Raw genomic sequence first — 12,505 nt, 5'->3', positions numbered from 1 at the left:
GGTGTTGATGTGGCCAACACTGCGGCCCCACTTGCCGCAAGTGGGGCCGTTCACTGTAAACGCTTCAAGCGAGCGCGAACTCCACGCGCCAACTGGAACGGAAAGGAAAAAATGGAACACAGATAAGTTCGGTTCGATGGGGGGCGGAGAGAACCACCTGCCACCCTGGAACCGGCGACTGCAACGGGCTGATTATATTCCTTTGCACTTCACGCTGGGCGATTCCCGTTTGGGCAACATTTAAATTGGAACCCGAGCTCCCTCCAGAGAGCGTGCGGCGCACAGACAATCTGTGCAGTAATGCTCCTGCTGCCATGCTTGCCGCGCGATGGCGCGATAGTGAAATGAATACTTAAAATGGATCGACCGAAAACGGGGCCACTGGTGCATTAAAATGAACTGCATGATTTACACGTTCCCTTGCTTCGCGCTCGTAGCGCTTTTGTGCTTTGGGAACTGATGCCTCCGGTTAACGAGGCCAATGTTAACTTGCTATCGAATAGCACAAAGAAACACGTGGCTCTCCGGAGTCTCTCCACTGGAGAGATGATGAGTGGCTGGGCGTTCTACGATAAAACGGGTAGCGATTGAACGAGATGCTCCTTCTTCGAAGTTATGTTTACGGTAAGGAATCGCTTGGTGGCTCCGAAACAAATTGGGAACTTCGGTTGAAAAATGTTCTCTTTTTGTTTGCCTTTCTTCGGCCAGATTTTCAGCCGAGCCGTTCGACGAAGTGTGGTCTTTCAGTTTTTTTGGCCTAAAATTTAAATCAGTTTTTACCAGTTAGCCTAGCTAGGATAAAAGACACTGGAATCTATAAAGTTAAACATGTTTTCAACATTTACCCAAAATGGTTAATTAATACTGGTAATTTAAAAGGTAATGTAACGGTTAACGACCGCGTGCACTTAAAATACAGAAAACCCGCTGAAAAATGGTTCCACTTTCAAACGACGCCATCGGTATCACTCCATCGCTCCCCGGGGTCACTCACTTTCAACAAATGTGTTGTGTGGCCACGGGCAACAGGCGCAACAGTGACCCTCCCCCAATAACAACAGTGCTCCCATTCACAGGCGCGCGGGGCACGATTTACGATTCCGTGCCAGTGGTAAATTTGGCCATTCGTGACAGACGCGCTTTTAGCGCTCACGGGCCAGCACTAAGTATCGCTGGGGGCTGGGGGCGTTGGGGGTGGAAATTTACAAACAATTCACGCGTCCGCTTCGCCGATGCTTATCACGTACACCGACGAGCGCGTTACCAGGCGCCTCCATCGGGTGAGGTGTCCCTCACAAAGCATCGCGACCTGCTGCATTATTTGCTCGGTATTGGGTATTAGGTTTGATTTTTTAAATACGGAAAAGTTTGCAGGAATTTGATTATAGGATATCAAACCCGTTGCTAATTCGCCCTGTCAACAACGTGCCCTCGTCCCTTAAAATCTGGGTTCTACCGCATCAGGCTAAGACGATGGAAGCAAAATCATGCTACAATTTCTTGTCTTCCGGCACGAGTCCCGGTTGGCTCCGCACCACTTATGCATCCACTGCAATGCGGCCACTGCATCGGATCCGGTAAACGTGATAAACGGTAGCCAAAGCCAAGCCGTGTGGTGAACCTGAGCCCATCGACGAGACCCGAGGCCGACCGGGTGGAGAATTTGCAATATTAAATGTGCCCGAGAACTTGGAATCCTAGGGACTACCTGTTGTTGTGATGCGCGTGGAGTTATCAAATGCTTATCAACCGCCTGGTCGGCAAAAGAGTAAGATGGAGACATTTATCCTGACGGCGTGTTAACTTGCTACTACCAATAATGATACAACTTTTTACAGCCGATAATGATTAATCGTTGGACCCGGCTCGGCCGTGGGCCCTTGTTTCCGCCATTCATCATGTTCACACTTCGCACCTAGGACGGGACAGAGAACTCTCTACATTATAAACAGTTGAACATTAGAGCCCAGTACCATCGGATTCTTGCTGACGATGCCTTCACGATAATGGAATTACCCATTGTTAATCTCTTCGTGCCTCGCTCGGAGTGTCTTAAGTAGTGTTCCATCCCTGACATCATCCCCCGGCACGCTCTGGCTTCGAATCGATCCCTCGCACCCCGTCTTAACGGTTATTACGTGATCCCAGTTCGGATCGCAAACTCAGCGCAATCCCAAACGACCGGCCCGGTTGGTCTTGCATTCTAAACGGCTCGTGACGGTCCCATTATAAGCACCATGCCGTTGGTTGGACTGGGCTGGTCAAGGGTTGTGTGCTGCTAAGAAGATGCTTTCCCTTTTACATTTTATCGTCTCAAACTGTTGATCGTTGCCATTTGGAAAGCCAAATACGTGTGGGGTACGTTGGCAATGCAAATAGTTCTGGTAAAAGAATACCTTCGACGAAACGGGATCGATTTTGGGGGAACGAAACGGGATCGAACGTTGCTCAGATGCAAAGTGCGATTAGTGAGAACCAATCGATAGGGTGAAGCCTCGGGGCACAAGGGTATGTTCGGTCGAATCGGAATCCCTGGAAGCTGAGCTGGCTCCGAATTCGTGATTGCCTGGGCGATGAAGGGGCTGCTACAATTTGCCTCAGCAGAGCCTCAGAATAATCATATGCCATCGGCTTTGTGTCACTATTTAGCATAAATAAATTCAAACTTTTTTCTCGTTGGCGGCGATGGTCCTAGAACCGCGCCAAACTCGCGCTAACGGGCGGTAATCAAAATTTCTGCTCCATCACGTCACGACACAGGCCCCCGAAACCCGAAACAACCGCACGCTCGTGTTCAATACACAAAAGAGTGTCCGTGCAGAGGAGGACTCGCTGTTCATATTTATTTGAAGGACGTAAAACATCGATTTTATTTCGACACCCGCCACGGACCGACCACGGACCTCCCGCCAATATTGATGGCGTTTTCGTGCCTCGTTTCGCAATATCCGAATGAGTCAGTTCAAAATAGTAGCCCCCGGGCCAAAGGCACTATATATATTGTTGACGCCGTGGTGGGAGGGCGGTGGCAAATGAAATCGGCAAGAAAGTCACCGTACGAAAAACCGAAAACGGCCCTTGTTACGGGGCCTGGCTCAAGGGTGCCGATATCATGGAACGAGGGCTTTTTATGATCTTTGAAAAGGTTTTTGATGGACGTTTTGTATGGAAATCTGTGTTGGCACTTTGAACCGGGTGGAACCGTACGGTTAAGTGCGGTTCATCGAAAGCGATTGAGCGATTGCAGACACCGAGCCTTTTTTTAAATAGGAGAGATATTCAAAAGAATTAGACCGATATCCTCGTTAACTGAAGAAAACTGCCTCGAGTGTAGAACTTGGATGCACTCAACAAGAAAAAGATGCTCCGCCTGTTTGCCACTAATGGCTCAAGTGGTGTTCAACGATGTTACACTAACGTTGCAACGTCTACAGGAACACTAGGGCATCTTAGGGCGGCCAAGTGCTTTGGAGAAAATCCCTTTTCCGGGTATTTATCATGAACCCGATCGCTCGAGGATCTTCGGTGCAAGACCCCAGCGAAGTTGATTAACTTGCCGTCGGGCGTAAATGAGTTGCGAAGCAACGCGGTGTGACACGGTTCCCAGGGTTGTTTTTGGTCAAATCGCTGCTTGCTCGTCGAGGAACTCGGCACCACGCACCGAGGCCGAAGGTGATTAATGGGCCGGCGTCGTAATGTTTGGTTTTTGCCGGCGAATGATTAAACTAAAAACACAAAAAAGGCGATCAACTAGAAATACATTGCCAACAAAATTCGCAAAAAGGGGACATTAAAACGTAAAAAAGAACTAAGTAAACACGAAGCATGCAAAACAAGAGTCAATCACAAACAGTGGCCAAACACACGGAAGCGGATTGGTGCCCGGAAACACTGCCCCTATTCCGGTGCAGTGCCGATGGTGGAATTAGGCTGGAAGAGCTAATCCAAGCGGGGAGAGCATTCAAGCGAACCAATGGCAGTAAACTAAAACACACAGGCAACGAGTAGCGGGTGACAGTTATGAGGTGAGCCGGGTCTTACGTGGCCTGTGAGGGACTTACCGCTGGAGTTATTGTTAGCATTGTTCCCATTGTTGTGGTTAGCGATCGAGTGCTTCTGGCCGTCGGGACCGTGGGCCGCCAGTAAGCCGTTGTTCGGCAGCTTCCCGGTCAGTCCGCCGACACCCGGCAGCGAGTTGGGTCCGGGCGGCCCGCTGGTCTGGATGGCGGACAGCGGAATGGCGAGGCAGTTGTTTCCGGGCGCCAGGCAGTCCTGCTCCGACTTCGGCAGTGGCGAGTAGGCGATGATTGAGCCCCGGCCCGAGGATGGACTGATACGGTTGTACCGTCCACCGGTTAGCTTCTCACTCATCTTGCTGCGGTGCTGCTGCTGCTGACGTGGCAAGGACGACGATCGGCACGAACGGGTCGAAACGGGCTGCTGCTGGTGGTGATCGGTGTAAGATCCTCCACGTGGCCCGTACCGATCATCCTACGGTATGCTCTCAAGGCGGCTGATCCTTACTCGGAACCGAACATTCAGTATTTTTCGCCCAAAAACGGATAGCACCTTTCAGAGCCTTTTTCGCTCAATCTCTCACACCTCAATCAGAGCCTTTCTCACACCTTTTTCGCTCAATCGCACACTTTCACCGTTTAATCGGCCGAAACCGAAGATGCATCCCACAATCGTGTATCACACTGAACGCCGCTGCCACCGGTGGCTACTGGGATGGGAAATTATTTTTAAAACAAAATCCTTCGCAAAATGGCCTTCTTTGTCACACTGTTCACGATTGAAACAATTGTGTGATTGAAATGTGAAATGGCCAAATTAACCATCCAACCTTGGCTACACTGTTAATACCCTGCGCTAACCTTCCCATCGGAGATGCTTAACAATTTTGCACACTCCCTACGCGGACCGTTTTTGTATTCACTTTAAATCACTCGCCATCAACGTCCGGATCGGCGTCTTTATCTCGGCGCACACCTCGATCCTGGGTGAACGAAATTCCTTTTTTCTGCTATAATTAGATGGCACCGCGCGGTTGCCTCCGGTGCGCTGCTTATCACTTCACTTTCTTGCAACCCGTTAATTCGTGAAAATCACGGTTAACTGCCGTAGGGCGCTGTGGCAGCCCGCTCTGGCAGAACGGCCTTTGGCAGCGGTGTATCGCCACGATCACGATGGCCTTTCGCACGGCCTCGGCCCTTAGGCGGATTAGGTGACGGAGTGTCGGTTGATGCTAAAATGCGTCACCGCGCGCGGGACGTTAATTTGGGGGACACGTTGGGAAATGTTTGGCCACCGGTGGCACGTGCCCTCAAACATTTGTCTCGCAGGAATTATTGGGACATTTTTAAATTGTTACTAAATCTAATAGAAAGTTTATGACACACGAGGCCAAAGTCGGACAGGGAATTCCGCTGTCCGTGGCAGCATCAATCAAGGTAAACAAGAACGATGACCTGTTCCGAGCGGAACGACTGTGGCGTACTGTGTGCGTGAGTGTGTGCAATGGCCACAGCGATAAAGTTCGCCCGCACATGCCCGGCGAGGGGCACGGGAAGCTATCCGTCACGGTGGTGCCAGAAGAAAATCACTATCGAAAGGCCGCGACACGCCGACGCATACTGCGCCACCTACACCAATGTTGCGATTGTAAAACGGAGCCGCGTCCCCGGCACTGGCGGCGCTGGGAGGCAGCGGGCAGCAACGAAACCGAAACCGAACAGCGGCAACCAGCAACAATCCTCGCGTCCTCTGCCGAGGGCGCTGTACCGGGCACCGGCTCTGTGCGTGCACTCGCGGACGGCCACGTGCACTGGCCACCGTGTAACACATCTACACACCTCGAGTGAAATCCACCGACTACAACGGCATTCGGGCATTCGCTGAAGGCGTACCACCGCGACCGGCGGTACACACCGAAGAGAGGAAAACTCAATCTGGGAAACCCCGGGTTTCTCATTCAACCTGAATCACGCGCCACACAACGGCTCTCCTCAATTCGGGCGAGAGAGTGACTCGTCGGATCCTTGGCGCGCGTCGCGAAACCGAACCGAACATCCTCGGGGGCTCGGGACATCGGCAGCGCGTTGCGGCACCGGCACCGAGTCCTGCGGTCGTCAGCTGGCAGAGCGAGTTGGGCCAGCGAGTGCGTTGCCTTTTCCGGGAAAACGAGAAACGAGAAAATCGAAGGCAGACAGAGCGTGATGCTGCTGGGCAACCCGACCTATCCCGGTCGAACAGCTGATTGGGGTAGTGGGTTTTTCTTTCGGTTTCCTTAAGACCCCTAGGATTGATCTGCGATCGTCATCTTTATTGTATGGCTAATATCGCTTTCTTCTGCTACGGATGATTTTAGACAGTTGCCCAAGACCCACCCGCTGAATGACTAATGTGGGGCTCCGCTTAACTTAAATGTGTTTTCATCTAAAATGTATTGTACTTTGTCTACTAAACCGTGCACAGTGGGTGTGCCCATGGTTGTGCCCCAGCGGAAAACTTCCTACACAAATGGAATTCTTCTTAGACCGCCGAGCGGTCTTGGCCTGCAACAGAGACAGTGTTAATGTTCTATTGCTTTTTGTAACAATGTGTTTTGTAGCGGCGGCGGGATTAGTGGCCCCGCGCCAACACATAAATGGAATTATGGTAGAAACCAGGCGGTGGTCCAGACGACCGCATGCCTAGGTGAACAGTGTCCGGTAGAGAGACAACCAAAACACCTTGATGAGCAGTATGAATACGAACAGCGTGCCCACGACGTTGACGGCGAGGGAGAGCATGTCCCGGGAGGTTTTCTGCTTCTGAACGGTGCTGTCCGCCAGGAGCGTGCGAACAATGTGCTGGCCGTCGAAGCCATAGCACGGCATTACGTTGATGAACGCAAGCCCGAACGCAAACACCGTCACGTACTTAAGCAGCAGCTGAACCGAATCGGCAACCCGGGGCGACAACAGGCCAGTCTTGGGGACGAACCGCGAAATCGTTACCGTGCGCACCAGATCGCCCGGGTGCCCGATGTAGATGACGTCCGGTTTCGTCTCGCGCCGTATCTGCAGAATGGTGGTGAAGTTGTTGATGCTCGGCTTGAAGCAGTGCCCGTCGGCACACTGGCCATTGTGGTGGCAGTAGCCGTAACTGTTCTCGATTGTTTTGCGAATGTTCAGGCACATGTGCTGCGGCAGTGCCACGTCGTCCTCGTTCGCGTCCACCATGTACTCGAAGCAGCTGGAGGCCGTGTTTTCGCTGTCGCAGCACTCGATCAGACCGTCGTTCTTGTGTGACATCGGAACGGACTCGTCGTTGAGGTGCACAAACTCCGTCGGTACGCAGTACGCCGGGGGCGAGTGGATAGTTTGGAGCAGACAGTTGAACCAGCCGTCCTCGTGGCGTGTCTTGCAGCCGTTGATCGACTTGATGATGTCGCCCTGCTCGAGCCCGCGGGCCCCAGCCAGAGGGGAGGTGCTAGTCAGCCCCGTCACTATGACGGCTTCGTTGGTTCGATAAAACGCCGAGAAGAGGACCGGGGTCGACACGAACAGGAGGTACGTGAAGAGGCCGACGACTACGTTGTGCCAGATGCCGGCACACAATACGCGCAGCTTCTTCCACATTTTCAGCGCATTGAGCTGATCGGTGTCGAGCTGCGTGTATGCCATCGGAACGATCAACATTACGTGCATTCCGAACCCCCGGATCTGTACGTCCTCCAGCACCGCCGCAAGCCCGTGCCCCATCTCGTGCACCACGCTGTTGATGGCCAGGGCCACAATATAGTAGCCAATTTCACTGATCGGCAGGTTGACCCCCGGTATGAGCAGGTCGATTTCCACCCGACGCTCGGAGTGCGTTTCGCCCGCAGAACCCGGGCCCGATGCCGGGCCCATAGACCCCCGACTGAGGGCTGAGTGTGGGGATCGGTTGGCCGTGTGGAACGAAGATATGATGATCGTCACCATGGCAAACGGCATTAGCAACAAGCTCAGGTAAACGCCCGCGTTGAAGCTGTAGTCCAGCAGCCTCCGCGGATACTTGGTGCTCCAGAAGACGATTCGTCGGTTCATGGCCGTCGTTCGCCACTGCAGGCGCAGAAATTTGACCGACAATCCGGTTTTTCGAAGGAACGCATCGTACGGATAGTGCATACAGCTCTGCAAGAAAAACGCAATTTGTAGTAGCCGGCGACAGCGGGTCAGAGGTCAGAACGTGCCGGTAGCTTACCTTGAAAAATCCATCGAAAAACAGGAGCACCAAATATATGGCTACCACCATTCCCAGAATCACAATGAACTCCATTCCGGCGACACGGTCCAGTGGTCCGTCTAGTGCATTGTCTATGGCGGAAAACACGTAAAATTTAGGCCCAGGATTTTGCGGTCCTTTGCCGCAAAATTTGTTTTGTTCCTAGCCGTTGTTTTGACAGCTGTGCAAAGCCCAGCGAACGTGCTCCACGGGACGGTTGACAAGGGCTGTCAAACGGCACAAAGCTCACCGTTCACGGGAAAGTAACGCTCGTCATTTTGGTGCTCTTTTTGCGTTGTTGTGTGCGTTTTGTGACCGCGGGAGTGTCCTTTTACCATGCTGCTGGTTTCTCGCTAGTTACTGGAACGTTGTACAGAGCCGTTTTACCGAAATATCGTCCAAACAACCCGTTGCGGAAACGTTGCAGCCGATGCTGGGAGAGTCGCCTTCCGCGACCAAGCCGCGCGCATCACGACAGGAGGAATGTCAAACACAGTTTACAGCGCGGACCAGTGTTCCACAAACTAGCAGCTACCATCGTCGCTAGAAGCGACCGATTCCGAAGATGTTTTCCGGCGGGCTACTCTCCCGTTTGAAACAAATTATCACCGGTTGTGATGATGGGCACGATCGTAAGCGTAAAAGTGCGGTGCAGTTTAACAGCATCGACCCGAAACGGGCTCGAATGACACATCTGCCTTCGATTCCAGCGCCGGTCGAGAATGATTGGCATTGTGCACCGGTTGTTGATATGCATCAGAACGGTCACCGGAGTACGATCGCGAATCCAACGGCAATGAGTAAAGGGGCCCGTTTTATGGTTGATCTCACTGACGACGATTCGCAACCGGTGGCAAACGACGACGGTCTGTCGATTCGGAAGCCTCTGCTGAATGCGCGCCGCTCGATGGGCAGCAGACCGTTCGAGGACCACACGGGGACGCTCCCTAAGCCACGTGCCAAGAGCGACCTGCCGATGTTGATACCGCTCAAGTGTGTCGCTTCTAACCCGGTGCCGAAGCCCCAGATCCGAGAACTCGGCACACGGTTCGGCCGTCGTTCACTGTCCAATCAGACGCCGCCGTCGATAAACCCAATCACAGGCCTTACGACGAAAACCACCAGCTCCATTCCAGAGCTTACGGGTGAGTTTCATAACCTTTTGCGCACGAAGTACAGTATGACTCCGTGGGAAAGTGGCCACCGGCGGAGCAGTAACGGGCCGGTCGGTTTCGAGCGGGACACCGACAGTGAGTACGAGACGCTGAAGAGGTACGAAATGCTGATGAAAAAATTCATTCCCAATGTGAACGATTCGACGGACACGACGACGAGCGCAAAACGGGGTCAATACTCGAGCTTTGTGTTGAACGGGCCCTTGCAGCGGCCCCCGTTACACCAGCAACAGAAATCGCCGGAAGTGGGGGCGATCGTCGACCTGACCGACGACGAGGATGACACGTGTAGCTATGGAAGTGCTGAGAACGGAGAGCCGGTGCTGGAGGGCAGCCGCAAAGCGACTAGTGGCCGATTATTTGACACGACCGATCAGCCTACAATCGCCAGACCGTCCCTGGAAAAGGTGAACACGTTCAAGGAGAAACTACAGACCAAGCCGGCCTACCGGGAGAACATCATTCAGGATGTTCAGCAGCGGTATGGGTCGCTGTTCGACCAGCGCAAGTCCCTTATCGAGCAGGAGAAGCAACGGCTCAACGATCTGAACAAGAACACGCTGGAGCAGGAGAACTTGATGCGTAGCAAAATGTTGAACTACGTCAGCACGTTCCGGGCGTTCGAGCTGATGGCGATCGACGAGCAGGAACCGAAGGAAGCCACACCGGAGCCGGAGGAGGTGCCACTTCCGGCGCTCACCCAGGCGCAGCTGGATCTGATCAATAGGAAGCTCCGAGCCGGCGGTGAAGTCGTTGCGGACAAGTTCAACCTTAAGATCAAGGGCAAGGATCTGGTGACGTTGGCTGGGTCCAACTGGCTTAACGATGAGGTGATTAACTTTTACATGGAACTGCTCCGGGAGCGTAGCGTGGTGCGGTCGGAGCTGCCGAAGGTGTACACTATGAATACCTTCTTTCTGCCGCGGCTGATGCAGAACGGCTACAGTGGGGTTCGCCGGTGGACGCGCAAGGTCGACATTTTTGCCCACGACATTCTCGTGGTGCCGGTGCACGTGAACGGTGTGCACTGGTGTATGTCGATCGTCGACCTCAGGCGAAAGACCATCCACTATTACGACTCGATGGGATCGCCGAACAATCCGGTTCTGAACGCGCTGGAGAGCTACTTGTGCGAGGAGTCACAGGACAAACGCAAGACACCATTCGACAAGGCTGACCTGACGAAGCAGAACATCCGCGACTGCCCGCGGCAGCAGAACGGGAGCGACTGCGGTGTGTTTAGCTGTATGTTTGCCGAGTTCCTGACCCGCGATCGTCCCATCACATTCGGCCAGACTGACATGCAGTACTTCCGCCAGAAGATGATGGTGGAGATCGTGCAGGGTCAGCTGTTGACGTAGGTCCGTCCTTCGGCCGCACTCTCATCCCAAGGGACACCTTTCTCCTCCTCGTTCGGTTAGCTCATATTTATTCTTGCTCCTGTGGAACTGCGTTCTCCAAATAACACACGTCCAGCACACAAAATTTGGCCCGACACATCGGACAGGTGGCCTTCTTGCTCAGCCAAGTGTCCCACTCGGATCGCTGCTGCGTCGACACGAACCAGTTCGCAAGACAGCTGAGGCACCAGTGCGGCCGACAGTGGCACTGTTCGCAGCGCTCCGAGTCCGGCAGCAGCCGACCCTCGCGGTCAACATCGAGACAGTGTTTCTCAATCTTTACGTCCGGCTGCGCCTGCAGACAAGCCAAGCAGGTGTCCTCCAGCGCCGCCGGATTCGGAACGGTGGGGTTGAGCGCAACCTCCTGCCGGAACACATCCACGAACCGGTCGGTAAGGCTTTGGAATTTGACCGACGACAGTACGATGACCGGGCAGCGGACGTGATCGCGCAGGTCCCTGTAGTGTGTTCCGTTGAGTCGAATATCGAACTTTTTCTCCTGCGGCCGCAGCTGATGCACAGCAATGTTGACGTATTGGGAGTCCGCGAACGTGTCCGTGATGACGGCCTGTGTTTCAACCTGCGTGGAAAGGGAGAAGGCGAATAAGCATGATTTAGGAGAATCGAATCGATCCGACCGCTGCTGGCGAACCTTGTACACCATCATGACCGTGTTACTCTGTTGTGCTACATTCATCCCGTACATTCTAACTTCGATTATCCAGTTTTCGGTCACCACCAGCCGTGAAATAGCACTCAACCGTACCACCATCTTTGTATCCCTGTAGCGTTACGAACAATGAAAGCAGCAACAAATGTTTATTTAAATAAATTGAGCAAAAGTGAACCTCGCTGGCTTTTTCTACCGTCTGTACTCGTCGTTTATGATCGTGGCCACGGCGCGCCAGTTGGGCATTGTGGCGGTGGTGAACTGACGTAGCTGCGTCGCTACCGGATGATTGTCCCAATCGTTCCAAGACCAGTACAGTGCGATGCCGGCATCTAACAGCGCTAGAAACGCGAATCCGGCCAGCACCCCACCCCGGGCGACTATTGTCCAAACCGGCTTTTCCGGATCGAAGTCTTCCGGATTGAACCAACTCATTAGCGTCATGTAACCCACGTAAGTTAGTGGCATCGTATAATGGATGAGCATCTTCAGTGTCGTTAGCTTCATGTTGTGCTGCAGAAAGTTGTCGGCATAGTAGCGCGAGCACAGGTTGTCCACCGTGAATCCGATCGATTCGATCTCCGTCGTGGGGAAGATGAGAAAAAAGCAGAGCACCAGGTACACAATCGAATAGACTACGCTGGCCATCATCGTGAGAACCGGTCAGTTGCACAGGTTGTGAGATTTCGACTTTCTTTCGCATTCCAACAGCGCCGGAAGCGATTATTTGAAATATGGCCTAGCACGACCGCACCATTCAATTCCGTACTTCGCGCAGTGGCGTTTCAAAACAAAGCTCTCCTTTTGACGTAGGATCTCGTTGATTGCTAGGACTAAGGTTTAAGGCGAAAGTCGCGGCGGTAAAGAGCCGGAGATAACCCGAAAGCATCCCTACAGACCTAAGATTGCTTGATCGGCGTTCTTGACCACATTGTTAGCGATTGCTGAACACTAAACGGCATCAAATTTAGCGTTGAGTCTTTCAACAATGGTCTGTAAACGAAAAA

At 53.1% G+C, this 12,505-nt stretch overlaps 4 protein-coding genes across 4 annotated transcripts in view; 1 reads left to right on the top strand and 3 right to left on the bottom strand.

Moving 5' to 3' along the window:
• Window positions 1–4,371, bottom strand: part of LOC131216325 (uncharacterized) — a 29,666-nt gene extending 25,295 nt beyond the window's left edge. The window contains exon 1 of the mRNA XM_058210780.1: window positions 4,185–4,371. Within this exon, the coding sequence (XP_058066763.1) occupies window positions 4,185–4,371 (187 nt within the window). The remainder of the gene's footprint in view (window positions 1–4,184) is intronic.
• A 1,992-nt stretch (window positions 4,372–6,363) lies between these two features.
• LOC131216211 (membrane-bound transcription factor site-2 protease) lies at window positions 6,364–8,392 on the bottom strand. Its single transcript, XM_058210642.1, has 2 exons — window positions 8,233–8,392; window positions 6,364–8,162 (listed from the first exon to the last, which is right to left on the bottom strand). Exons 1-2 carry the CDS (start codon window positions 8,305–8,307, stop codon window positions 6,696–6,698), a joined length of 1,542 nt encoding a protein of 513 aa, XP_058066625.1. The 5' UTR covers window positions 8,308–8,392; the 3' UTR covers window positions 6,364–6,695.
• A 124-nt stretch (window positions 8,393–8,516) lies between these two features.
• Window positions 8,517–11,659, top strand: LOC131206341 (sentrin-specific protease-like). The gene has a single exon (XM_058198864.1). The coding sequence runs from the start codon at window positions 8,819–8,821 to the stop codon at window positions 10,787–10,789; it is 1,971 nt and encodes a 656-aa protein (XP_058054847.1). The 5' UTR covers window positions 8,517–8,818; the 3' UTR covers window positions 10,790–11,659.
• LOC131206342 (transmembrane protein 129) lies at window positions 10,855–12,282 on the bottom strand. Its single transcript, XM_058198865.1, has 3 exons — window positions 11,695–12,282; window positions 11,481–11,610; window positions 10,855–11,408 (listed from the first exon to the last, which is right to left on the bottom strand). Exons 1-3 carry the CDS (start codon window positions 12,147–12,149, stop codon window positions 10,857–10,859), a joined length of 1,137 nt encoding a protein of 378 aa, XP_058054848.1. The 5' UTR covers window positions 12,150–12,282; the 3' UTR covers window positions 10,855–10,856.
• Window positions 12,283–12,505: the final 223 nt, after the last annotated feature.

Source organism: Anopheles bellator, chromosome 1, assembly GCF_943735745.2.
Source record: "Anopheles bellator chromosome 1, idAnoBellAS_SP24_06.2, whole genome shotgun sequence".
NCBI classification, from domain to species: domain Eukaryota; kingdom Metazoa; phylum Arthropoda; class Insecta; order Diptera; family Culicidae; genus Anopheles; species Anopheles bellator.
This window is presented reverse-complemented; position numbering and strand designations above follow the sequence as displayed.

Coding starts and splice junctions, on each gene's coding strand:
- LOC131206341 (XM_058198864.1), top strand. CDS start 8,819: ATGTTTTCCGGCGGGCTACTCTCCCGTTTGAAACAAATTATCACCGGT.
- LOC131216211 (XM_058210642.1), bottom strand. CDS start 8,307: ATGGAGTTCATTGTGATTCTGGGAATGGTGGTAGCCATATATTTGGTG. Junction 8,163..8,232: donor TTTTCGATGGATTTTTCAAG/GTAAGCTACCGG, acceptor TTTTTCTTGCAG/AGCTGTATGCACTATCCGTA.
- LOC131206342 (XM_058198865.1), bottom strand. CDS start 12,149: ATGATGGCCAGCGTAGTCTATTCGATTGTGTACCTGGTGCTCTGCTTT. Junction 11,611..11,694: donor ATAAACGACGAGTACAGACG/GTAGAAAAAGCC, acceptor GTAACGCTACAG/GGATACAAAGATGGTGGTAC. Junction 11,409..11,480: donor CGGTCATGATGGTGTACAAG/GTTCGCCAGCAG, acceptor CTTTCCACGCAG/GTTGAAACACAGGCCGTCAT.